This window comes from Protomyctophum bolini (assembly GCF_963924005.1).
Source record: "Protomyctophum bolini genome assembly, chromosome: 19".
Classification (NCBI taxonomy): domain Eukaryota; kingdom Metazoa; phylum Chordata; class Actinopteri; order Myctophiformes; family Myctophidae; genus Protomyctophum; species Protomyctophum bolini.
In genome coordinates, this window is record NC_137880.1 from 10,157,686 (window position 1) to 10,182,003 (window position 24,318).

Below are 24,318 nucleotides of genomic sequence, written 5' to 3' on the forward strand. Positions count from 1 at the left end.
GGGTGAGACTCATGCTTCTCTGGCTGCAGAGCCACCATTCTGCTCAGAGGCTGGGTGCTCATGCTGCTCCAGCTGCAGAGCCACTATTCTGCTCACAGGGTGAGACTCATGCTGCTCCAGCTGCAGAGCCACTATTCTGCTCACAGGGTGGGTGAGCCGCTCGCATCGCGCAGACGAGGCCCTAGCAACCATGCCTCGCAACCGGAGCGATTCCAAAAATGCAAAATAGAGAGGCAATCTTATATATATCGATATAAAACGCCTTAGGACGAGTATACTCGAGTATACTCGTCCTCAGCATCACATGTGTTAATAAAGTAACTCCTTGGAGCTTGTAAAACATGTGGAATGTTACCATTTCAGATTTTTTCTGTGCAGTGAAGCTTAATTCTGGACTATCAATGTAGGGCTTGACACTGCGTGAGCACGTGCTGCTATTTACCTAAAGACTAGTTGGCGTTGCATAGCTTTTCCCTGTTCCTTTTGTGCCTCGACAAACTGTGTGTGTGTGTGTGTGTGTGTGTGTGTGTGTGTGTGTGTGTGTGTGTGTGTGTCTCTCTCTTAGGAGTTGAGGGTACTGCGAAGCAGGCAGATGGAGGTCTCAATGGATTCTTCCTCCTCGTACAGCTTCACAGAACAAACAAGCGAGCTGTGTGTTGAGGTGACAGACACGCGCACACACGTACGTACGCACACACACACACACACGGGTCAACGGGTAACCGGATAGCTGGTTAGCCGACCGTTAAGAAATATCCAAGTATATTTATCAGCTTTACGGTTAATTTGCATAATAATAAATGCGTGTTCTGATCTTAAATCCCTTTATTTTAGATAGTTTTTAGTAATGGTACAACATAAACATTACAGAGACTGTAGTTGTCACTGTACAATACTTTAAAACAGTTATGTTGCACACATGCCTAAAATTGCTGTTATTTGCGCCACCCGGCCCGCGTTGTATTGCAAACTCCAGCTTGTCACACTCCAGGCTGCATGAACAGCGCTCAAGCGCCGTTTTCTGCCCCCTCAATGGCACAAAGTTCTCTGTTGTACTTCAATGGCTAGTTGGCTACAACGGTAGCCAACGGTAGTCAGAACTAAAAGCGAGTGACCGCAAGACGAGATTAACACAACATGTCGACCGTATCAATGCAGAGGCCTACTTGGCATTATTAAATCCATTATTGGCATGGAGGGAGAACTTTCCAAGCTTCCTCCTCCTCCTCCTATCCGTCTCCCCACACTGGCACGGCTTACGGCTATCAAGTTAGCCATGTGCTATCGATGTTTGAGGGTTTTCTCGTCAGCGGAAAGTCAACAAACGGAACACGTTGACATGCATGCTAATCTTCCTTAATAATAAAAATAAGGCTTAGCCCATGCGGCCAGTGGCTTTATAGGTATAGGTTGCTCAGATCTGGACTAGGAGTTATTTATGTTTTGGACTAGGACCGGGCGGACCCCTGTACTGTAGACGCGCAGATGCATGCATCATGCAGATGTGATGCGTTTTTTATTGACGATTAAGCCTACAACAATTTCTTTATATTGTTAAATGTTGCTTTTTTTGTTTGTCTTTTAAAAGGAGCATACATAAATGTATATACCATTCGTCTACCAACGTTAATTATGTAGCCTATATGCATATTACATTTGGGGTAGCATATATAAAAAATCAACAACCGTTAAATAATTTACAGGATAATGCCATCGGCTACCCGGCTGGGAAATTAAACGTTACCGACATCCCTAGCACAAAAACCTCAAAGCTGGACATAGGAGGGGCTCGCTTGAGCGCCCCTCAAAAAAGAATCACGCTCGTGTGAAGGAAGGGACCGCTCTTAGCAGCATACATCACCACATTCCCGGGCCAATCACTTTTGGGCATCCTCACTTTTCCGTCCTCACTTTTTAGGATAATGCATAATAATAATAAATCCCTCATCCTTCCTTATTTGTCTGTCCTGTGTTGCCAGCAGCAGATGGAGCAGCGCATGGCGGAGCAGCGCGTGGCGGAGCAGCGCGTGATGGCGGAGCAGCGCGTGGTGGAGCAGTGCGTGGCGGAGCAGAGCGTGGCGGAGCAGAGCGTGGCGGAGCAGCGTGTGCTGGACGCGGCGGGCTCTTCTCGGAGTCCCTCGGACTACCTGCTGGACGTCAACAAGGTGCTGTTGGCCATGGCGGACAACGAGCTGCTGCTCAACTCCTCGGAGCTCAGCGGAGGACTCTACGAGGACTTCTCCTGTCAGGAGGACACGCTCAAGGTATACAGGGCTTTGAACCCCAGTGGTTCTCAAACCTTTTTCATGTCACGGACCCCTAAATGAATGTGTATTTGGCCCGTGGGACTGCCCATCTGAAAACATGTAAAAGATTTTCAAAGAATGTCGAGTGTTTTTGAAAATCCACGGTCCAATGTGGGGGGGTCCTCACTTTGAGAACCCCCACATTGCACCGTGGACCTACACTCTCAGAGTTAGAGCCACAGAATCCATTTGGTTCCAGATCATTTATCTGGGGACCCCCTGGAACCCCCTCAATGACCCCTGGGGGTCCCCGGACCCCAATGTTTTAACCCATTGAGACCTGAGACCAGATTCTACAAATGTCTTCTAAATCCTGACAGTTTTCGGAAAAAAGCCTATGTTTCTATGTCAGTGGTTCTCAAACTATTTCATGTCAAGGACCCCCAGGATTATATGTTATTGGCCGCCCGGACGCCCCATCTCAAAATTGTTTCAGGGACCGCCCAGAAGCAAAGATTGGAGTTTGATTGATTGATTGAAGAATTTATTAAAAGATTGGAGAATTACAGTACATTTCAAGCACAACTCAATACAAACTGTGGACGACACCATAAAGCATTACACTTACAATAGGGTCCACCATGTTCAATTCACCTTAAAAGTCAAAAGCGTTCACTGGGAAAGAATATATATTCAAAGATTTGCTCACATTGTCACGATTTAAATAAAAATAGAAGATCTACAAGCTCGTAGCGCAGATATGAGCTTGTAGATCTGCTATCTTTCAACAGCTAAAATAATGGTTAAAGTGGTTAAAAGCTAGGACAACTCGGGTCTCAAGACGTGCCTGATCTTGACGATGAACCCGATATAATATCTTTATGCTTTTTCTTTTTTAGAATATCAAGGAGAGCCTCGACCGCCTAGGCGACCATGTGGCATCGATCCACGAGCGCCAGCCCGACGCCATCCAGGGCGCCTCGCCCGGCGAAGTGGCCCAGATCGGAGACGCCCTCACCCAGCTCAACGCCGAGTGGGACCGGCTCAACCGCATGTACAGCCACCGCAAGGGGTGAGACCGGACGAGATGTCTGTCTAAAGACGGGAGTGCTGGGATGTTTCTATTTTATCCAAGTTTTTCATGTGTTTTTGAGGTGACAGTACTTCGTTAGTGGTTGTTATGTGCACTCAATGATGTCGTGGAGGCTGAAACCTTGACAGTCAAACGTGCCAATGAAAAACACTCATATAGTGACATCACAGTAGCATCCCATCCCCTAACCCATCCCCCTTTATCATACAACAACAGCTGTGGGTGCGGCCTCAGTCCAGGTGGATCACCACCCATCACCACCCACCAGGCAAACCAGGCATACTTCGTGAACTGGTGGGCGTGTCCACATACAAACATAATTTTAACAAATACTGTACAGTACGCCGCGATTGGCTGAGCATCGCATTAACATGGTGTGCCACGAGGGACACGGATATCCCTGTCCTTTAATTAATGAATCCCCAAAGGTAAATTGAGCCGTTGCAGCAGCATAATGTGACCAGATAAATAAACTACAAGACAAACGGAAAGACAACAGCATAATGTGACCAGATAAATAAACTACATGACAAACAGAAAGACAACAGACACAGGTGGACATAAAAACAAAAGACCAGGGCCAACAGGGGCCCATATGCATAGAGCAAGACAGTTATTTATGCATTTGCATCATACAGGTGCACAGACGCAAACACAGCATTGTGCTTTACCAGAATTGAGGTTAAATCCGTTTTTTTGTGCGTTTTATTTTATTATAAGAGCAGTGTGTACTCGAACCAAAAACATGAATGAGCTAAAAAAAAAGAACTACATTTTTAAACTAATTTTCAGTTAATGCTGAAAAAGGTTTCAGCAGTCAATCAAAACAAATGTATTCATAGAGTGGTTTTAACAAATCACTTTGTCACAAGGTGCCTCCATCACGAGAAGAGAAGGACATATGGAATCAAATGCATCAATCGTTGTGTGTGTGTGTGTGTGTGTGTGTGTGCGTGTGTGTGTGTGACCTGACCCATTTTGAATGTCGACTGTCTGATTAGTCTAGACTCAGGCGGCAAGAACAGATGAACAGATAGACACGCCCATCCACACACAACTGCATGCGTACACAGTATGAACACACACACACACACACACACACACACACACACACTCTGGTGGTGACCTTGATTATTGTCGGTACTGTTCCTTAGGCACAAACAAATGTGTTGTCGTGCATAGACACTCCCTCTCCCTCACAGACTCTGTTGTCATTCCATTAATTCACTCACTGACCGACTCCATCATTCATTTGCAGACTCACTCACTCACTCAGTAACTCACTCACTCTACACATCAACACTCTCTCACACAGGCTCACCAGTGACCTTGATTGCTAGACGCACAATTTATTGGGCGTAAACAACAATTCGTTGAGCACGGGGTGGGAGCACACAATGGGATGAACTACAGGCACATAGTGAAGACGGGACATTTATGGATCTGTGCCTTTTGCAATCACGGAGTCCTTCGACGTTGGTAAAACAATCTAAATAATGGAGCATACAGGTGAAACGATACAAAAAGAAGTAATGTGGTGTGTTGTGACCTTGCAGATCAGCCATATTCAATATTTTTGCACCTGCACCATTGCATAACAAAATATAAAAATAGGCTGTTTTATCGCTGCGTCTGGTAAATGCCCAAATTGTGGACAAAGTCCTTTTCATGTCGATTTATTTACATATTATTACAAAAAGAAATGAATGTGCCCTCGGGTGGTACAGCAGTAAAGTGTCTGTCCACCACAGTGGAGTTCAGGGGTTCGAATCCACGCGCATCCGGGAATAACGGCCCGCTTCCCTACTTCCTTGACAGGTGTTATACCGATGATACTAATTAATTAAGGCTCTGTTCCATTTAGTGTACAGTGGTTCTCAGACTTTTTAATTTCAAAATTAAACTTTTAAACATAACTCTGAGAGTGTACGGGTCCATTTGGTTCCATTTGTCCACTCTCAGAGTTACTGTACACACCCGTATGGGGCCATTTGGAACACAATCAATGACACTTTGAGACCCACTGGTGAGTGTTTCCAGTGAGCTAACATGCACAATAGCATCACCGTGACTCTGTTTGACCAGGAATGGAACAGAGCCTTCATTAGTATCAGCGGTAACACCTGTGAAGGAAGTGTGTGCATATAGCCCATTGGCCTGTGTTCAGTGGAGGGAGGCGGGGAGGTTGAAATTTGGGAATGTTGAGTCCCAGTTTGGGCTTCTTACTGGCAGGTGTGCCCATAGGGTACAACAGCAGTGGCAAGCAGTGCAAGGAATTAATTGGCATAACTACATTGGGGAGAAAAGAAAGGGGTGGAAAATATTGGCTTCTCTAAATTATATACAGATGAATAATTGTATACAAAAATAACACGCGCACAAGAAGATCCAACAGAATATATTGTTGAAGCAGCTTGTCCAATTTCCAAATCTGTTTCCTTCTTAGATCAGATTGGATCCTGTCCATGAGGAAATAGCCCTGTCGTGACCGAAATGTATTTTATTTTCGGGGGGGTACAGGGAATTTTTAAGCCTTTTTATTTGAACGTGACAGTGGAGAGAAATGTGGAGATATGAAATGTGGAGTGACAGTAGGGAAATGTTATCCTGCAGTGCAGATGGTCTGGCCAGGCAGGCCGGTAAATATAACCGGGAACTGTTTTGTCAATTGCTATCACTGTTATCGTGTTCGATTCTAATATGGTGTGTGACTGTCTGTCTGTCTGTCTGTCTGTCTGCCCTGTAGGAGGTTTGACCGTGCCTTAGAGGAGTGGAGGCAGTTGCACTGTGACATGAATGACCTGGGCCAGTGGCTGGCGGACACGGAGACGCTGCTGGCTGAGAGCAGCGGACCCGACGGACAGCTGCACCTGGACACCGCCAGGAGACACCAGGAGGTCAGGACGGTCACAGGACACTGCTCTCTCTCTCTCTGTGTGTAATAACCCCTGCGTTTAAACGGAGCAGGGGCATTTATTCGGAAGAGGCGTTTAATACGTAACTTGGTGTCAGACGCCCGGTGGGTATTGGGTCGTGGCCGGGTATTTGCGGTAGTGCTAGTATTTGGAAATGTAAGGTAAATGTAAACCAACCATGACTGATGTGTTAACATATAGGAGCCATACTGAATGTTTACTTACCGAAAGCTAAATGAATCCTAGCCAATGAATACGCAGCAGCAATATGTTTTCATTAGTCACTGACTGTAACAGCTGGGAGAGTTTGATTGAGATACTTTAAATATGCATACCAATGATCATTGCACTGTACCTAATCAACCGACACATCACATCTACGGTATTTTAATTGTCCAGTGCAGTAATTATATAGTGCTGGCAAAAGTACAGAAGTGAAAACGAGAGTCGTGTGCGAGATGGCAACGGAGAGAACACATTTTCTTAATTGGCTTGGCTTCATTATTACTAATTGCCTCCTGCCCATAGAGGAGTGAGTTCTTTGAGGGGTCTGACATACCTGGATTGCCTCTCCACCATTTTTGTCATCGTCATGCACCCGACTTCCAGAGCCAAGAGTTAGTGGAAGACAGGGCCTTCCACTAACTCTTTATTAAGCCGAATTTATACTGCACACCGGTGTCACGCACCGAAGATAGCGGATCTACAAGGTCAGCTATATAAATGGTGCATTTATATAGCGCCTTCATCCAAGGCGCTTTACATAGATTGTGCATTACATTCACCCATTCACACACACATTCATTCATACACCGATGGCGGCGGAAACCATGCAAGGCACCAACCTGCACATCAGGCGCAATTAGGCGTTCAGTGTCTTGCTCAAGGACACTTCGACACTATTAACTCTGGTGGAGCCCGAGTTTGAACTGGTAACCTTGCGGTTACCATCCGGCCACTCTACCCCTGATCCACCGCCGCCCCAGCTTCTAGATCTGTAACTGAGCTTGTAGAGTTAACTATTTTCAATGCACAACTAAGGTCACATTCACACCAGAGAGCTTTGCTGCGATTAAAACGAATCCTACTGCGCATATTCAGAAAGTGCACTTCGTTTGGCAGGTGTGAAGGCTCATTCGAATCCTAATGCGTATCAAAGTACCGCAAAAACGGGGCTTCCAATCGCACTTGATTACGATTCGGTGCAGGTGTGAATGCAATCCGCAGTAAATAAAGGAAATGAAGCAAACAATGTGGCCGGTGAGGAGCTGAACACCGTTGGAGACGGAGAAGGCATATTTTACGCAGCGCAAAGATGTCCCGTTACCGTGGATAGACGTGGTCGAATGAGGAGACTGAAGCCCTGTTCTAAATGAGGGACGAGTACATTAATCAATTGGCAATTGCTCAAGAAAACACATAAAAACACTGCAGTGTATTATAGCCTGCCCTACAGAATATTCAGTCTGTCTGTCTGTCTGTCTGTGCGTGCTGTCACTGTGTGGGGACTGGGGAGTAAGGACTTTCATCTCGATAAACCTGTAAACAATTTGCGCTGCTGTCTGTTATATCAGTGCGCTCAGCGCTGTGCCTCGTCAATGTTGAATATGCAGATCTATTTCAATTTTAAAACATTAGACATGTCATATAAAACGGGAAAAGCACATGACAATAGTATATCAGGCTTTTTTAAGAAGCACAGAGACGTGCGATGCAAGATCAAGTGAGAGATCAATTAGCTGACTCACTCCCCAGGCTGACTTTAAGCTCACTCTTATCCTACTTTATGGGTTCTGTTAAATCTCTCTCGGTGGAAGTGGAGACTCTGCAGCATAAATCCCCATTTGCCACAAATCACACATGCCGCGTGTCAATCGAATATTTGTCCCCTGGAAAGACAAACTCGAGCCGGGGGATTTGGGCCCGAGTGAAGGGGTTCGTGTGCTTGTATTGATCCATCCTTCTTCCCTCTCGCTCTCTCTCTCTCTCCCTCTCCCTCTCTCTCTCCCTCTCCCTCTCCCTCTCCCTCTCCCTCTCTTACACTTGCCTACTTCAGGAGCTGGAGGAAGGCCTGGTCCACCACCAGGCCGTCCTGTCGGTGCTGAACCGCACCGGGGAGCAGATAATCGGACAGCTGTCGGCCCCCGACGGACCTCTGCTGGAGGAGAAGCTGGCGACCCTGGGCCAGCGCTGGAGGGCCATCAACCGGCAAGTCCTTGACAGACAGCGCAGGTATGTGTATCCATGGCAACACACACACACACACACACGGGACATGACCTCACTGAAGCGTTAAGGAGCTTAGGATTCAGATGTCAAATAGTGACAAAGATGCGATTTTCCAAACACTGGTATTTTTTTGGTTTCCTACATGTTTTTATTTATTATTGTTTCAATAGGCCTACACATTGATACATTCAAAAAAAGAAAAATCAATCAATTACATTTTTGATGTAATTTCATGAAGAAATCTAAGAAAATCCATGAATTAGAACGTTTAGTGAGCTTGTAGATCTATTCTTTCCACTAGTCTGGGTCCTGGGGGGAGACGTACAGTTTCTCTTTTGGGTCACGGGCTAAGAAGTTTTGGGAACCAACGGGTAATGAATCATTCCCTTGAGTATTATATGGGCCATAGATCATCTTGACTTTATAGCATGGCTTTGTGTAGAGGGTAGAGCTCTCCCTTTCCAACAGTGGTGCAGGCAAGTTAACCAAAAGTAATATTAGCTCCTAACTTTCTGTATCAGCATTCGGCAGGTGAATGTTATCAGCATGCTCGATCAGCATTACGGCTGTAATATAAATGTAAATGTGAGACCCTGTGACATTTTGGGCAAATGGAGATGCGTGTGCGTGTGTTTGTGTGTGTGTGTGTGTATGTGTGTGTGTGACATGCTGTCTTGATTCAGAATGCATTTACTGTACATTCTGTTGCCTTTGTCTATGTGTGTGCTGTGTCTGTTTGTATCCGAAATCCATTACCCTCTCTGCTTCCTTTCTTACCTGTGTGTGTGTGTGTGTGTGTGTGTGTGTGTGTGTGTGTGTGTGTGTGTGTGTGTGTTTAGGCTTGCTGGAGGTGATCCAGCTCTGTCAGACGTGGTTCGGAGAAGCGGGGAGTTATTTGTGTGGCTGGAGCAGGCAGAGAGTGCTGTCAGCTGCCTCCCTGTCACCGCCACTGACAAGAACCTCAAGGAACTCAAGGTATGGCGAGACGAGTGGCTGCTGCGCCTCCTCCTCCACCCTCCCTCGTTTTGACTCAACTGAAGTTTCACGGGGTGGAAAAGGCAGTTTCTATTTCTGCTGCTGAAGAAGCGGGTCAGAACAGTCAGCTTAGATTGCATTTTCAGTTTTTTGGGGTTTTTTTTTTCTTATTTTACTGCACAACTTGGTGCCAGCATCTAAGTGAGTTTTCCAATTTCTCTAGGCCCAGTCTTGTGCAGTGGGTACAGCATTGGGATTTGAAACAGACTGTGTATGTTGCATATGGATTTCAACCCATTTACAAAAGTTAAAATTCAGACTTTGCCATCTCTCTCTCTCTCTCTCTCTCTCACACACACACACACACACACACACACACACACGCATTATTTTCTCGCTCTGTCCCCGTGTCACTGGCATTAGTTAACAACATATTGAGTGATTCCTGGTAAGGTCAAAGGCTTCCGTCTCTCCGACAGGCGCTGGCGCTGGAGGTGGACGCTCAGAACGAGCGTCTGGGTTGGCTGAACCAGCACGGCCCACAGATCCTGGCCAGCGTCAGCTCCCAGGAGAGAGAGCAGCATGTGGCCAAGCTCCGAACCATCAACCTCAACTGGTGCAAGGTGAGAGAGAGAGAGAGTGGCACTGGAATTCAATGCGTTCAAAGTAAAACGAAATATTTGTATTTTTTTAGCTTTATTGTTGTTGGCTTACGCGGGCCGCAATTGGGGAGATCACTTCCGTTTCCCCGTCTCTGCAAATGAGAGGAGAAGAAAAGGGTGAATACCATTGACTCACGTTCGCCATCTTTCTCCAGAAATGTTAACATTTCATTCACAATGCCGGGAGAAATCTGAAATCTGATCCGAACCTCTGATGTCTGATCAGCCCCACGTAGTTTTTGAGAAAAGAGCCTGAGAATATCGTAATTATAACAGTAGTCTACGCATGCTCGAGCACGTTCCATGCGTCCAGGGGTGAGCAAGGCGTTGCCTAGCGACCGGCTAAAAGGGCTATTTTTTAGCGGTGCTGTTTCAGATTCATATAAAGCGATCTAAAATGTATATATATATATATCGCAGACAATAGAGGGCTATTAAAAAAAAGCATACGTCAACAGCAGGCAATCTTTACTGTAGAGTCACCAATAATTGCTGCAATATTTTATGTACAAAAACATGCAGCCTATTCCTGGTGTACCTCGAACCCCACTGCACCCACAACCATCACCACCACCCTACCCACGGCGATATGCTTTCACCCTGCCCCACCCCTCCAGTGTTCACTTCGTCGACTAAAACTATGGCCAAACATTTTCGTCGACTACCTTTTTTTCTCTTCTCTTGGACGAAAACTAAATGAGAACTGAATAAAATCGAAGCTATAGACTGAGCGCCGAAGTCCTGACGTCACTCGCTCATCCCCTGGTTCATGGACATTTTTCTCTATGGAGAATAACACGGGGTCATCTTAAAATCGTCTCATATAATAAATGTGGTCCAAAACAAACTGTCTCAGCGATATTGTCGGGGAGGTGTCTGTATCGTTTACGACCGTCATATTTGATAGTCTAGCGAAAATTTAACTAATTCAGCAGCGTTTTTTCTCAGTCTCTCAGATTTGTTTATTTTTCAAACACCTTATATGAGGCGATCTAAAATCCCACTATGGGGAATACAATGCTAATAAAAAGTAAACAAAATAATAAAAAGCGCCCTCTACCGATCAGCAGACTTCGGTGCTGTATGATGACTAAGAGTAATTATATTGACATTTCCGTTAAGCTCACATCTTGCACACATTGTGATTTTGTAGATCGGCTATTTTCAGCATGCAACCAAGTGTAAAATCCGCCATTACGACATCATCAAGGCCCTCCGAAATACATTTTAGTCGACTAAATCAACCGTAGATTTAGATGACTTTAGTCACCTTTTCAGATGACTAAAATAAGACTCAAGCTAAATGCTTTTTTCTTTTGGTCAAAAGACTAAATCAAAATTAGCTGTTGAAATCAACACTGCACCCCTCTCCCTCGTACAGGTGAACCGCGAGCTGTTGGAGAAGGTGGGCGAGGTGGAGGCTAACCTGCAGAGCCACAGCCAGTTTGAGGACAGGATGAACAGACTTAGCGACTGGGTCCTGGTCACACACCAGACACTGACGGCCAGAGGCCTGAGCCACGCCCAGGCACAGGTAGAGAGAGTCTCTCTCGCGTCTCGTAAAAGAGCACAATGCAAATGGACTGACGGATATGCACACTTTGCTGTCGCACAGTCCGTACCCTTTGGTGCCTGATATCAGTAACCCACTGTTCTCTGCACCATGTGTGTTGTAGGTTCTAGAGGCCTCCATGAAGGAGAGGAAGAGAGAGTTGGAAGACCTGCTGGCTCGGTCCATAGACCTGCAGAGGAGACAGCAGCTGATGCCGGAGGAAAAGGTCCACCCGTTGATATATAACCCTTTTTTGACCAGATTCAAAAAATGTCTTCTACATCCTGACAGTTTTCTGAAAAAGCTATGTCAGTCGTTCTTTGATTTTTCAAAAAATGGCAGACCTACAAGCTCGTAGCGCGCCACTCGGTGGCGCGCCATGAGCTTGTAGATCTACTATTTTTCAATAGCTAAAGCATAACATACTGCTGACACCAAAAGGGGTTCCCGTCCAAAATGGGATAATCACGTGCATCTCAGAAATAGTTGTATTTTATCATTGGACGGTCTGGCTTTCGGAATTTCATCATGTTTTTTTGCCTGGTAATGTTTCTTTAGAGCACTTATCAGGTGCCTCAAAAAAAAATCTAGAAATGTAGCACATCCAAAACAAATTATAAATTACCAGGCGCCTCTCGCTTCACAAGAGTGCGACTTTTGCTTTGTGTTCAGAGGTTTGATGTGATGTCTGAACGTATGTGTTAGCGGTAGTCAAATGGATTGACTGTGTCTACTGGTATTACTGTATGTGTAGAGTAAGGTGGATTGACTGTGTCTACTGGTATTACTGTATGTGTAGAGTAAGGTGGATTGACTGTGTCTACTTGTATTATGTGTAGAGTAAGCTGGATTGACTGTGTGTCTACTGGTATTATTTGTAGAGTAAGGTGGATTGACTGTGTCTCTACTTGCATTGTTATGTGTAGAGTAAGGTGGATTGACTGTGTCTACTTGTATTGTCATGTGTAGAGTAAGGTGGATTGACTGTGTCTACTTGTATTGTTATGTGTAGAGTAAGGTGGATTGACTGTGTGTCTACTGGTATTGTCATGTGTAGAGTAAGGTGGATTGACTGTGTCTACTTGTATTGTCATGTGTAGAGTAAGGTGGATTGACTGTGTGTCTACTTGTATTGTCATGTGTAGAGTAAGGTGGATTGACTGTGTACTTGTATTGTCATGTGTAGAGTAAGGTGGATTGACTGTGTGTCTACTTGTATTGTCATGTGTAGAGTAAGGTGGATTGACTGTGTGTCTACTTGTATTGTCATGTGTAGAGTAAGGTGGATTGACTGTGTGTCTACTTGTATTGTCATGTGTAGCGTAAGGTGGATTGACTGTGTCTACTTGTATTGTCATGTGTAGAGTAAGGTGGATTGACTGTGTGTCTACTTGTATTGTCATGTGTAGAGTAAGGTGGATTGACTGTGTGTCTACTTGTATTGTTATGTGTAGAGTAAGGTGGATTGACTGTGTGTCTACTTGTATTGTCATGTGTAGAGTAAGGTGGATTGACTGTGTGTCTACTTGTATTGTCATGTGTAGAGTAAGGTGGATTGACTGTGTGTCTACTTGTATTGTCATGTGTAGAGTAAGGTGGATTGACTGTGTCTACTTGTATTGTCATGTGTAGAGTAAGGTGGATTGACTGTGTGTCTACTTGCATTGTCATGTGTAGAGTAAGGTGGATTGACTGTGTCTACGACTGTGTGTCTACTTGTATTGTTATGTGTAGAGTAAGGTGGATTGACTGTGTCTACTTGTATTGTTATGTGTAGAGTAAGGTGGATTGACTGTGTCTACTTGTATTGTCATGTGTAGAGTAAGGTGGATTGACTGTGTGTCTACTGGTATTGTCATGTGTAGAGTAAGGTGGATTGACTGTGTCTATTTGTATTGTTATGTGTAGAGTAAGGTGGATTGACTGTGTCTACTGGTATTGTTATGTGTAGAGTAAGGTGGATTGACTGTGTGTCTACTTGTATTGTTATGTGTAGAGTAAGGTGGATTGACTGTGTGTACTTGTATTGTCATGTGTAGAGTAAGGTGGAGCAGTTGGCAGCCGACTGGAAGGCTCTGGACAACCGGTTGAGGGATTCTCTCCATCAACCTGTGTCTCCGTGGACGCAGCAAGTTGTCCAGCATCAGCAACTCGGTAAAGTCCTCTCGGTTATTCTAGTGTCTACTTGAAGATGTCCTTTTTTCCCCCCCATGTAATTCCATTCACATGCATCTCGATATCCAATATATCACTTAAATCCCCCAGTGTCTTCGGTTCCCTCGGCGGTCCAGATGGCCAGCCTGGTGAGCAGCGGCAGCAGCGAGGACCGCCGCCACCACCACCACCAGGCGCCCCACACCCCGGACACGGTGGCGCCCACCGACCTCAACGAGACGGCCACGGAGCTGGCCAACTGGCTGCTGCTCATCGCCCAGATGCTCAAGTCCAACATCGTGACGGTGGGCGACGCGGACGAGATCCGGACCACCGTGGGCCGTCTGCAGGTGGGCATGGATGGACGGACGGACGGACGGAGGGAGGAGGGCGGTTGTTATGAGTCAGTTGTTATGAGTCAGTGGTTTTCAACCAGCGGCCCTTGAGGGGTTGTTCCAGGTGGTCCCCCCCCCCAGCTAAACGATGGAGAGTTGGTAACCAAATGGAGATAGATCTTTAACCCATTCTGACCTGAGATCAGATTCTAAAAATGTCTTCTACATCCTGACAGTTTTCCATTCTGACCTGAGATCAGATTCAAAAAATGTCTTCTATGTCAGTCGCTCTTCGATTTTTCAAAAATAGCAGACCTACATGCTCGTAGCGCGCCACTCGGTGGCGCGCTATGAGCTTGTAGATCTGCTATTTTTCAATAGCTAAAGCATAACATAGTGCTACTGCTAACACCAAAAGGGGTTCCCGTTCAGAATGGGTTAACCCATTTAGGCCTGACGTCGAAATAAAAAAAAACCTTTGCTCTGAAAGGATATATATTCAAAGTTTTGTGACTCATTTTCACGATATTTCCAAAATATCAGACCTACAAGCTCGTAGCGCGCCACTCGGTGGCGTGCTATGAGCTTGTAGATCTGATATTTTGCAATAGCTAAAGCATGACATAATGCCAACACCAGAATGGGTTTAACTCTTGAGAGTGTAAATGTTACGCTCTCAAGAGTTGGACGAATTATTATTTGGATTGAAGTTTGCCTTGTTACCTCTCCTATAATGGTACCAACTCTACCAAATCTTATCCAACGATAAATATGCAAAGTTTTGTGTCTGAGAGAGGCTAATTATTGTCATCACATGGTGGTCCGTGGGCTCAAAGGCCGGATTAATAATGGGCCTTGATATGAAAAGGGTTGAAAACCACTGGCCTATAATAAGTGATAACGCAGTTGTGCCTGGGTGTCACGCGCCGGAAGAAGTTACCATATTGTGGAGCGGTTGTTTTCCAACGCGTGATATTTTTTCTATGTAGTCCACTTCCAGTTGTGAAGTTTACACAGGTTTTTTTTGTAGTTTTTATGCACTTATGTTTTTGATAAGAGGACACAAGTGTATTGTGGGGGGTGGGCATACTTAATGTGTGAGTACATGGACCCCCGATGCTTATGGTCCTGGTGTTGTTGTGATTATGTCCATGTGTGTCTGAGGTGTGTTTGTCTGTCTGTTTGATTACTGTGTATTTGTTTATTTCACATTATGCTGCTTTGACGTATCAATTTCCCTGCAGGGATAATACAGTTCATCTCAATGTGTGTGCGTTTGCGTGCGTGCGTGTGTGTGCGTGTGTTTTGTCCTGGCAGGTGACCAAGATTGACCTTGAGCAGCGCCACCCCCAGCTCGAGGACATTTTCACGCTGGCCCAGAACATCAAAAACAAGACGTCTGACCTGGACATCCGCACGTCCATCACAGAGAAACGTACGTCCACAGCAACACCTTTTACATTGAAATCATCTATATGTTTAGCTTATTTGAATATGCATATCTGTATACACTGGCTAACTACAAGCAAAGCAAATGACTAAATGTCTCTTTTGTATCTCTGTCCAGTGGAGAAGGTTCGCAGCCAATGGGATAGCACGCAGCATGGCGTCGAGGCACGCCTCAGGCAACTGGACTACATGATTGGCCACAGCAACCAGTGGGAGGAGCAGCGGCAGGAGACGATGGCCCTGATTGGGCAGAACGAGAGGCTTTTCCAGAACCTGTTGCAGCAGTCCAGAGACCCACTGACAAAACAACTCACCGACAACAAGGTGAGGGGAATTTAAAACTACTCACTGACAACAAGGTGTGGGGGAATTTAAAACTACTCACTGACAACAAGGTGAGGGGAATTTAAAACTACTCACTGACAACAAGGTGAGGGGAATTTAAAACGACTCACTGACAACAAGGTGTGGGGAATTTAAAACTACTCACTGACAACAAGGTGAGGGGAATTTAAAACTACTCACTGACAACAAGGTGAGGGGAATTTAAAACTACTCACTGACAACAAGGTGAGGGGAATTTAAAACGACTCACTGACAACAAGGTGTGGGGAATTTAAAACTACTCACTGACAACAAGGTGAGGGGAATTTAAAACTACTCACTGACAACAAGGTGAGGGGAATTTAAAACTACTCACTGACAACAAGGTGAGGGGAATTTAAAACTACTCACTGACAACAAGGTGAGTGGAATTTAAAACTACTCACTGACAAGGTGAGCGGCATTTAAAACTACTCACTGACAACAAGGTGAGGGGAATTTAAAACTACTCACTGACAACAAGGTGAGAGGAATTTAAAACTACTCACTGACAAGGTGAGCGGCATTTAAAACTACTCACTGACAGCAAGGTGAGGGGAATTTAAAACTACTCACTGACAACAAGGTGAGGGGAATTTAAAACTACTCACTGACAACAAGGTGAGTGGAATTTAAAACTACTCACTGACAAGGTGAGCGGCATTTAAAACTACTCACTGACAACAAGGTGAGGGGCATTTAAAACTACTCACTGACAACAAGGTGAGGGGAATTTAAAACTACTCACTAACAACAAGGTGAGGGGAATTTAAAACTACTCACTGACAACAAGGTGAGGGGAATTTAAAACTACTCACTAACAACAAGGTGAGGGGAATTTAAAATGACTCACTGACAACAAGGTGAGGGGAATTTAAAACTACTCACTGACAACAAGGTGAGGGGAATTTAAAACTACTCACTAACAACAAGGTGAGGGGAATTTAAAATGACTCACTGACAACAAGGTGAGGGGAATTTAAAACTACTCACTGACAACAAGTTCAGGGGAATTTAAAACAACTCACTGACAACAAGGTTGGGCAGAATTTAGCATTGTTGACATGCAAATTGCAGTACTAGATTTATTTTTATTTTTATAATGGTTGAGTTAGAGCAGCCATCGACAGCCCATACATCCAAACAGAAAAGTCAGGTCTGCTTGTATTACACAACGTTAAACTCACGAACATTGCAGCTGTTTATGAAGAAAGCTTGAATTATCCTCTTTCAACCTGCAAATGGTTTGTTTCATAAAACTCCGCCCCTATTTTCTATTTCTGTCAAGAAATTGTTGGATTTTGGAAGCACTCATTTTCATCAATGTCTTCCTGTGCTTCCAAACTCCAACACTTAAATGAAATGATCACCTGCAAAATAGCTCATAACGACGTCTACGGTGGATTTTTATCAAACATGTGCAGATTGAAAGGGCAGACTTTTCTGTTTGGATGAATGGCTGGTGTCGATGGCTGGTTTTCTCTAGATTCAACCCATTTATATAAAAAAATAAAGTGTTGCAAATTGCGGCTAGTTCGCATGATGGCCAGTTTGCTCTTCTTAACCTGGACTCTGACCCATCTGACTCTCTGAGCCCTATCGTGGTACTGTCCTTAGAAAAATGCACTCTGGAGTCAAGGGTAACGCACTCCCTGTGCTCGTAATGGACAAAGATAACTCGATCTGGCCCAATGATCCTACTCTATGGAACGGGCAATTTATCCACTTGTAATCTCCATGAGGTGGACACGAGTGAATCAATCATTTGGTCCGTAATACGGAACATTAACCCACATTGACCTGAGGACCAGATTCTACAGAATGTCTTCCAAGTCCTGAGGGTTTTCAGTGGAGCTCAAACATTTTGAATTAATCTGTATTTGGCCGCGGACCCCCCCCCCCATCTGAAAATAGATTGTTCCAGGGACCCACCCCCCCAGAAGCAAATATTTAAGATTTGCGCCACATTTTGACGAGTTTTCCCAAAAAATATCAGATCTACAAGCTCGTAGCGCGGCACCGAGTGTCGTGCGACACACTTGTAGATCTGCTATCTAGATCTGCTAAAAATTAAAATAATGGTTAGTGGTTGAAAGCTATAAGGTGACACGGATACGTCCTCAGGTCTAAATGGGTTAAGACCTTAATGTGCCCTGGTACACCCACGTCATCCATCACGTTAATTGTAATGCTGACTTGAGTCTGTGAGTTGTCGGACAACTCATTCCGCTTCCTCCAAGCAGCCAGTCTGCAGTACAGCCACCCGAGCACTAGGGGGAAACTGTGCTCAACAGACGACAGTTACTAGACTAGGAGTTTCCCCCTTGCCATCTACAGCAGTGGAATGTAACCAAGTACATTTTACTCTTACTACATTTACTAAGTACTGTACTGAAGTACACTTTTGAGTTATTTGTACTTTACTTGAGTATTTCCAATTTCCAATATTTTTACTTCTCAAAATCTCATCTAACAATAACAACAACTATGCTTTCGTTTTTAGGTCTGCAAAGGCTAAATGTCATCAAATGGTGGCCTGTGGCTCAAATGCTGAATAAGTAATGGGACTTGATAAGGACAATGGTTGAAAATCGACAAAATCACATGATATTTAGTCGACTAAAACTAAGACATTTCAGAGGACTAAAATCCGACTGAAACAACATTAAGTTTCATTAAAAAGACTGCGACTAAACTAAAATGAAAATGCTGCTGTCACAAGCAACGCTCCGTCCAAGGACAGCCTTTTAGCTGCGCAGCCCTCTGGGCTCATGGGTGTTCGTGTCGTGATGTGACCGCTTGGTTCCCCCAGGCCTTCGTCCAAGACCTGGCCCAAGGCCAAGCCTCGGTGGCCGCCTTTAACGAGCTGTCCAATCACCTGCTGCGAGAGTACGCCGCGGACGACACCCGGAGAATCAAGGAGGTCACCGACAAACACAACGCCGCCTGGAACACCCTCAACAACAGGTAGACACACCCACTCACCCACCCACTCACACACTCACCCACTCACCCACTCACACACTCACCCACCCACCCACTCACTCACTCACTCACTCACCCACTCACTCACTCACTCACTCACTCACTCACTCACTCACCATTCAATATTAATTACCAGTGGTGTACTGTACTTTTGTACTTTACTTGAGCATTTCCAATACTTTTACCACTGATATATAAAGATTGAAATATAAAGTTTTTTTAGAAAACTGTCATGATTTAGAGATTTGTAGAATCTGGTGGTCTCAGGTCTTAATGGGTTTAACCCATTTAGACCTGAAGCAGATAAAATAAAATCCCTAATTCATGTTTCTATGTCAGTGGTTCTCAAACTATTTCATGTCAAGGACCCCGAAGATTATCTGTATTTGGCCGCCGACCCCCGCCCATCTGAAAATATGTTCTTCCAGGGACTCCCCCAGAAGCAAAGATTTGAATTAAAAATGTTCGCAGTGAAAGAATATATGTTATACATTTGCACATGTTTTCACGATTTTTCAAAAATAGCATAACATAGTGCTTAAAACACAGAAAGGGGTTCCCGTCCCTGAATGGGTTTTTAATGTGTGGCGACAGGGCGGGCGACCGGCAGGCGCAGCTGGACGGCGAGCTGACGAGGCTGCAGACGTCCCTCCGAGAGCTGGAGGCGTTCCTCAAGTGGCTCCAGGAGGCGGAGACCACCGTCAACGTGCTGGCCGACGCCTCGCAGAGGGAGGAGCTGGCTCAGGACTCCGCCCACGTCAAGGAGCTGCGAGGGCAGCTGGAGGTACGTCGTTAATAAGGCCGGGAAACCCAGGAGGGGAGCGCTGGGGTGTGTGTGTGTGTGTGTGTGTGTGTGTGTGGCTAGGTGCTATATCATCCATGGACAGGTGCTATCCTATTATTTTGCCGTCATCCTTTGTTAACGCACCCTTCAGTTAAAGGACAGGGGCTGTGTGCGTGTGTGTGCGCGCATTGCCAGTTAAAGATGGTTTTTTTTTTGCCTTTCGCCTTTATTTTATATATTTTGTGGAGGGACAGACAGTAGGCTGACAGGAAATGGGGAGAGAGATGGGGGGGGGGGGGGGGAGAGACATGCAGTAAAGGCCGTCGGGACCCGGGAGTCGAACCCTCCAGACACACTGCCAGACTGGATTACCAGCCAAGGTGCCTGGCCCACTGAGCCATGGCCCAGGCCAACAGTTGAAGATGTTTGACTGAGACCGTGTGCTTTAAAAAATGCAGCTCCTTGATCCACTTGTCCTATTGCTGAACAGGAACTCTGTGTGTGCGTGCGTGTGCGCCCATCCTTTCACTCGTCGTGTCATTTGCACAGACCTCCCCCACTGGGGGAGTCTGTTGACACATGCTATATTCCCCTTTTGTCATGTTTAATTCAAGAACCACTTCACCTAACTTTCACCTCCCAGATAAAGTATATCCCAAAGCCGCGTCGTATTGAAGTCAAAAGGGTCTTGTACATATCCTGACTGCTCTGACAACCTTTCTTTTTCCCATTTCTCGTTTGGATTACACGCCTGTGTGGCTCCATTCACACAGGCACTTCCTCCTCCTGTTAGACTGCGCCATTCATACTTCACAAAATCGTCACTGCTCGTAAAGAATGTCCAAGACGGCTACCTTTCCGTGAATGGGGTTGATGCTATATTGACCCTTTTTCATTTACGGAAGCAATAAAAATATGAAATATGGAGAGACGAGGTCTCTGACCGGCTTCAACGATACACAATGCTGTATACATCTACACACATCCGCTGTATAGCTCTGATAAGTAACCCGCGTTAGGCAGCACAATACGCTGATGACACACACACACACACACACACACACACACACACACACACAATGCCTCACGGCCATAATGACGTGCTCCATCCCTTTGTCTCCTCCCTCTCTTCCGGCACAATTTACAAGCAAGGCCAAGGTTTCTGCTGTATACGGCGGTGGTTTGCAACCCTTTTCACATCAAGGCTCGTTATTTTTTTTCGGCATTTGAGCCACAAGGCACCATTTGAAGCCTCTCAGAGAGTGTTTTGTTGTCATTGGATAAGATTGTGTCCACAATTTCATGCTGTCTTGATGTTGGTACCATAGGAGAGATAACGGGCAAATGTTGATCAAAATCAACTAATTGCTAATTAACTTAACCCATTTAGACCTGGGAACGATTCTAAACAAAAATTGTCTTCTAAATCCTTGACAGTTTTCTGAAAAACCTCATGTTTCTATGTCAGTGGTTCTCAATATTTCATGTCAAGGACCCCAAAAATGATATGTAATTGGCTGCCAACCCCCATCTGAAAATATATTGTTCCAAGGACCCCCCCCCCCCCGGAAGCAAAGATTTGAGTTAAAAACGGCTCTGAAAGAATATATACTCAAAGATTTGCACTACATTTTCACGACCACTGGTGGAGAACCACTGGTGTACTGTACTGTAGCCGAGACGCACGTCTGAATGCTCAGCCGGGTTTCCCAGAGCGGGCCGGGCGACAGACAGTCTCTCAGCAGCAGCAGTTTCGGGGGGTGTGACACGGTATACTGATGAAGCATTATTATGGAGAAAGGCATCGTGCCTCTCTGCTGATCACACTTATGTTTTTACGAGGCTATTGTTGTCATTACGCCAACCTCCGCTAATTCATCAGTATCGACCCCGGGCTAGTTTGGAATTCTAGGCCAGACGCGCATATATACAGTAATACATAATGATTTTCTTTTTCACTGTTCACAGTTTTCACTTATTTTAATCGTAATCTTGGCTGACAAAGCTGCACGTCTTCATCTTAATTCTGTTCTGTTCGACCGTCGGGCCTCTCCCCTCTCATCACATAGGCCGTTATGAAAGATGAAGTCCACCCCACAACACGCACACGCACGAACACACACACACACACACACACACACACACACACACGCACACACACACATGCATGTCTTATGTTATTCTGAATCAGCATGCTCTCTCTCTCTCTCTCTGTGTGGCACAGCTGGTGTTAAGATGGATAGGAGCTGAGGTTAATGAAATGGAGGAAATGTAAAAGCAGTGCAGCGAGTAGAAGAGATGAACAGAGATACCAGGACAGTGCGTACTGTTCAGAATGCCTTCCCCCCCTGCAGTGACCGACCGCACAGTGCCCATCGATGTCCCCCGTCTGTCACTGTCCAATGTCCAGCTGTCTGTCCTGCTTTAACCCATTCAGGACGATTCTATACCAAATGACGGTTGTCAAACCTGTTTCTGTCAGTTTTCATCATGTCAAACCTCCAAGATTATATGTAATTGGCCGCCGACCCCCCCCCCCCCCCCCCCCATCTGAAAATATGAAGCAATGATTTGAGTTAGAAACGTTGGCTCTGAAAGAATATATATATATTCAAAGATTTGCGCCACATTTTCACGATTTTTCAAAAATAGCAGACCTACGAGCTGATAGCGAGTGGCGCACTATGAGCTTGTAGATCTGCATTTTTTCAATAGCTAAAGCATAACATAATGCTAACACCAAAAGGGGTTCCCGCCCAAAATGAGTTAATCCCATTTTTGACAGTTATAGGCCTTTGTTTTCTCCACCAATTGTGGATTTCGCACAATTTCAGGCCCAAGGGTTTGGTTTGCTGGCAAGCACAGTAACTATTTTTTTTCCCAGCTAATGGACTCGTTTTAACATTTAGAGGTCGTATGTATTGTAATCGGGATCGCACACGAGTGGTTTGTGTTTTTAACCGAGGGCGTGCCGCGCATGAGACGTGTGCAATTTGTCTGTGTAAGCAACCGATAACTTTTTTGGCAAACTGTGAAGGACGGTTCAGACACCGTGTGTGTGTGTGTGTGTGTGTGTGTGTGTGTGTGTGTGTGTGTGTGTGTGTGTGTGTGTGCCTTTGCCTTTACAAACCCTTCTGGCTCCATGTGATGCCAGTTAATGTGAGCGTTTCTCATTTCCATTTCCCTTTTGCTATTTAATTCAAAGAACGGCTGGGTGCTGGTTGTAGTTCTGTGGTGCAGCATGGGTTTGGGTTCATTTCATCATGTTCTACTGCAGTTTGCTGACACGAAGCCAGCATGGAGCCTGACATGAACCTACTGTGGGAAGTGATTACACGCACGTGCGCACACGCATACACATACGCATACACACACACACACACACACACACGTACGCATACACACACACACACGTGTGCACAAAGTGCACATGTCATGATGAAAACCACTTCCCATGATGGCCTTTTGCCCTTTCTGCTACATACCCTTTATTGCTTTCTCTCACTGTGTGTGTGTGTGTGTGATCTCTAATGTAACCTGAAGTTACTGCAGGGAATTCTCGAGCGCATGTCGTCAGTCCTCTGTCTCACCAGTGGGAACTGTACCTACCGGTCAGCGCTGTATGGAGTGATCAAGTCCTCGCCCCGAGTTAAATGAACAAGGAGGATTTGACTGTTTAGCATTAAACAAGATTTAGCAGTGCACTATATATATCCCCCCCGTTAATGCCCAGTGAAGTGGAATCGATATGGTTGTGGAATGACTGAAAGGAACGGCCTGGCGTGCCTGGTAAACCTTTTGTATAAACCAAAGCTCCAGTACTACAAGCGCAGCTGACCCTCAGGTCTTTTTGAGCTTGTAGATCGTCTATTTTCGGTTAATATTGTTTTAGAGCATTTGATGTGAAGCCTCGACCTGTGATTTCTTTCACCCGGATGACATCAGGGACAGTATTACTAAAACATGATAAACGTCACTTATTTTACATTGTATTTTTAATAATCGTTTTTTTTTTCTTCAGCGATCTCCTTGTGTTTCACGCATGTGCACTGATGTTCACTTCCTGGTTTATTGGCCGAGTAAAGTGGCTCATAACTCTAAATCTTCGGCTCTCTCCATGGTTTATATTTATTATTATAAACGCTTCTAGAGAGACTTTAGATGCGACGGCGTGAAGCAGTAACGGAAAAGATTATACCTCGCGGTTTTGGAAGGTGGGGCTTTTCAGAGTAAAATCTGCCTCATCTGCTGGCACTCTAGCGTCTTTATTTTGAAGAATTCCCTGGCAAAAAAAAAAAGTGTTAACCTAAAGATGGTTTGGTTTACGTTTGTGTACACTCTTAGAGTTACAAATGGATAAATAAACACTGCAGATTGTACTGTGTAATAAATGTATGAGCACTCTGGAAATATGAAGGCATATACATGTTGCCGCTCCCGTCCGTGTGCACTCTTCCCCTTCCTCCCTTCCTCGGGAGTGCATTTCCCTCATCCATTATATCCACTGGCAAGGCGAGCAGAAACCATGCACTTTAATGCTTCCCACAGTGCGACATCCAACACTGCACTTTAGCCT

The 24,318-nt window shown here is 45.2% G+C and overlaps 1 protein-coding gene across 6 annotated transcripts in view; it reads left to right on the top strand.

Moving 5' to 3' along the window:
• The window catches only part of utrn (utrophin), a 254,571-nt gene that overhangs the window by 81,178 nt on the left and 149,075 nt on the right, over window positions 1-24,318 (top strand). For 5 of the 6 annotated variants that reach the window (XM_080791556.1, XM_080791561.1, XM_080791557.1 and 2 more), the window contains 15 exons: window positions 566-682; window positions 1,983-2,264; window positions 3,146-3,318; window positions 6,086-6,236; window positions 8,311-8,486; window positions 9,323-9,458; window positions 9,938-10,081; window positions 11,502-11,654; window positions 11,797-11,898; window positions 13,712-13,826; window positions 13,938-14,176; window positions 15,479-15,596; window positions 15,729-15,934; window positions 18,786-18,940; window positions 19,553-19,742. In XM_080791556.1, coding sequence (XP_080647682.1) covers window positions 566-682; window positions 1,983-2,264; window positions 3,146-3,318; window positions 6,086-6,236; window positions 8,311-8,486; window positions 9,323-9,458; window positions 9,938-10,081; window positions 11,502-11,654; window positions 11,797-11,898; window positions 13,712-13,826; window positions 13,938-14,176; window positions 15,479-15,596; window positions 15,729-15,934; window positions 18,786-18,940; window positions 19,553-19,742 — 2,457 coding nt within the window. Of the gene's footprint in view, window positions 1-565; window positions 683-1,979; window positions 2,265-3,145; window positions 3,319-6,085; window positions 6,237-8,310; window positions 8,487-9,322; window positions 9,459-9,937; window positions 10,082-11,501; window positions 11,655-11,796; window positions 11,899-13,711; window positions 13,827-13,937; window positions 14,177-15,478; window positions 15,597-15,728; window positions 15,935-18,785; window positions 18,941-19,552; window positions 19,743-24,318 lie in introns of all 6 variants that reach the window. The other variant, XM_080791555.1, reaches the window with a different exon arrangement.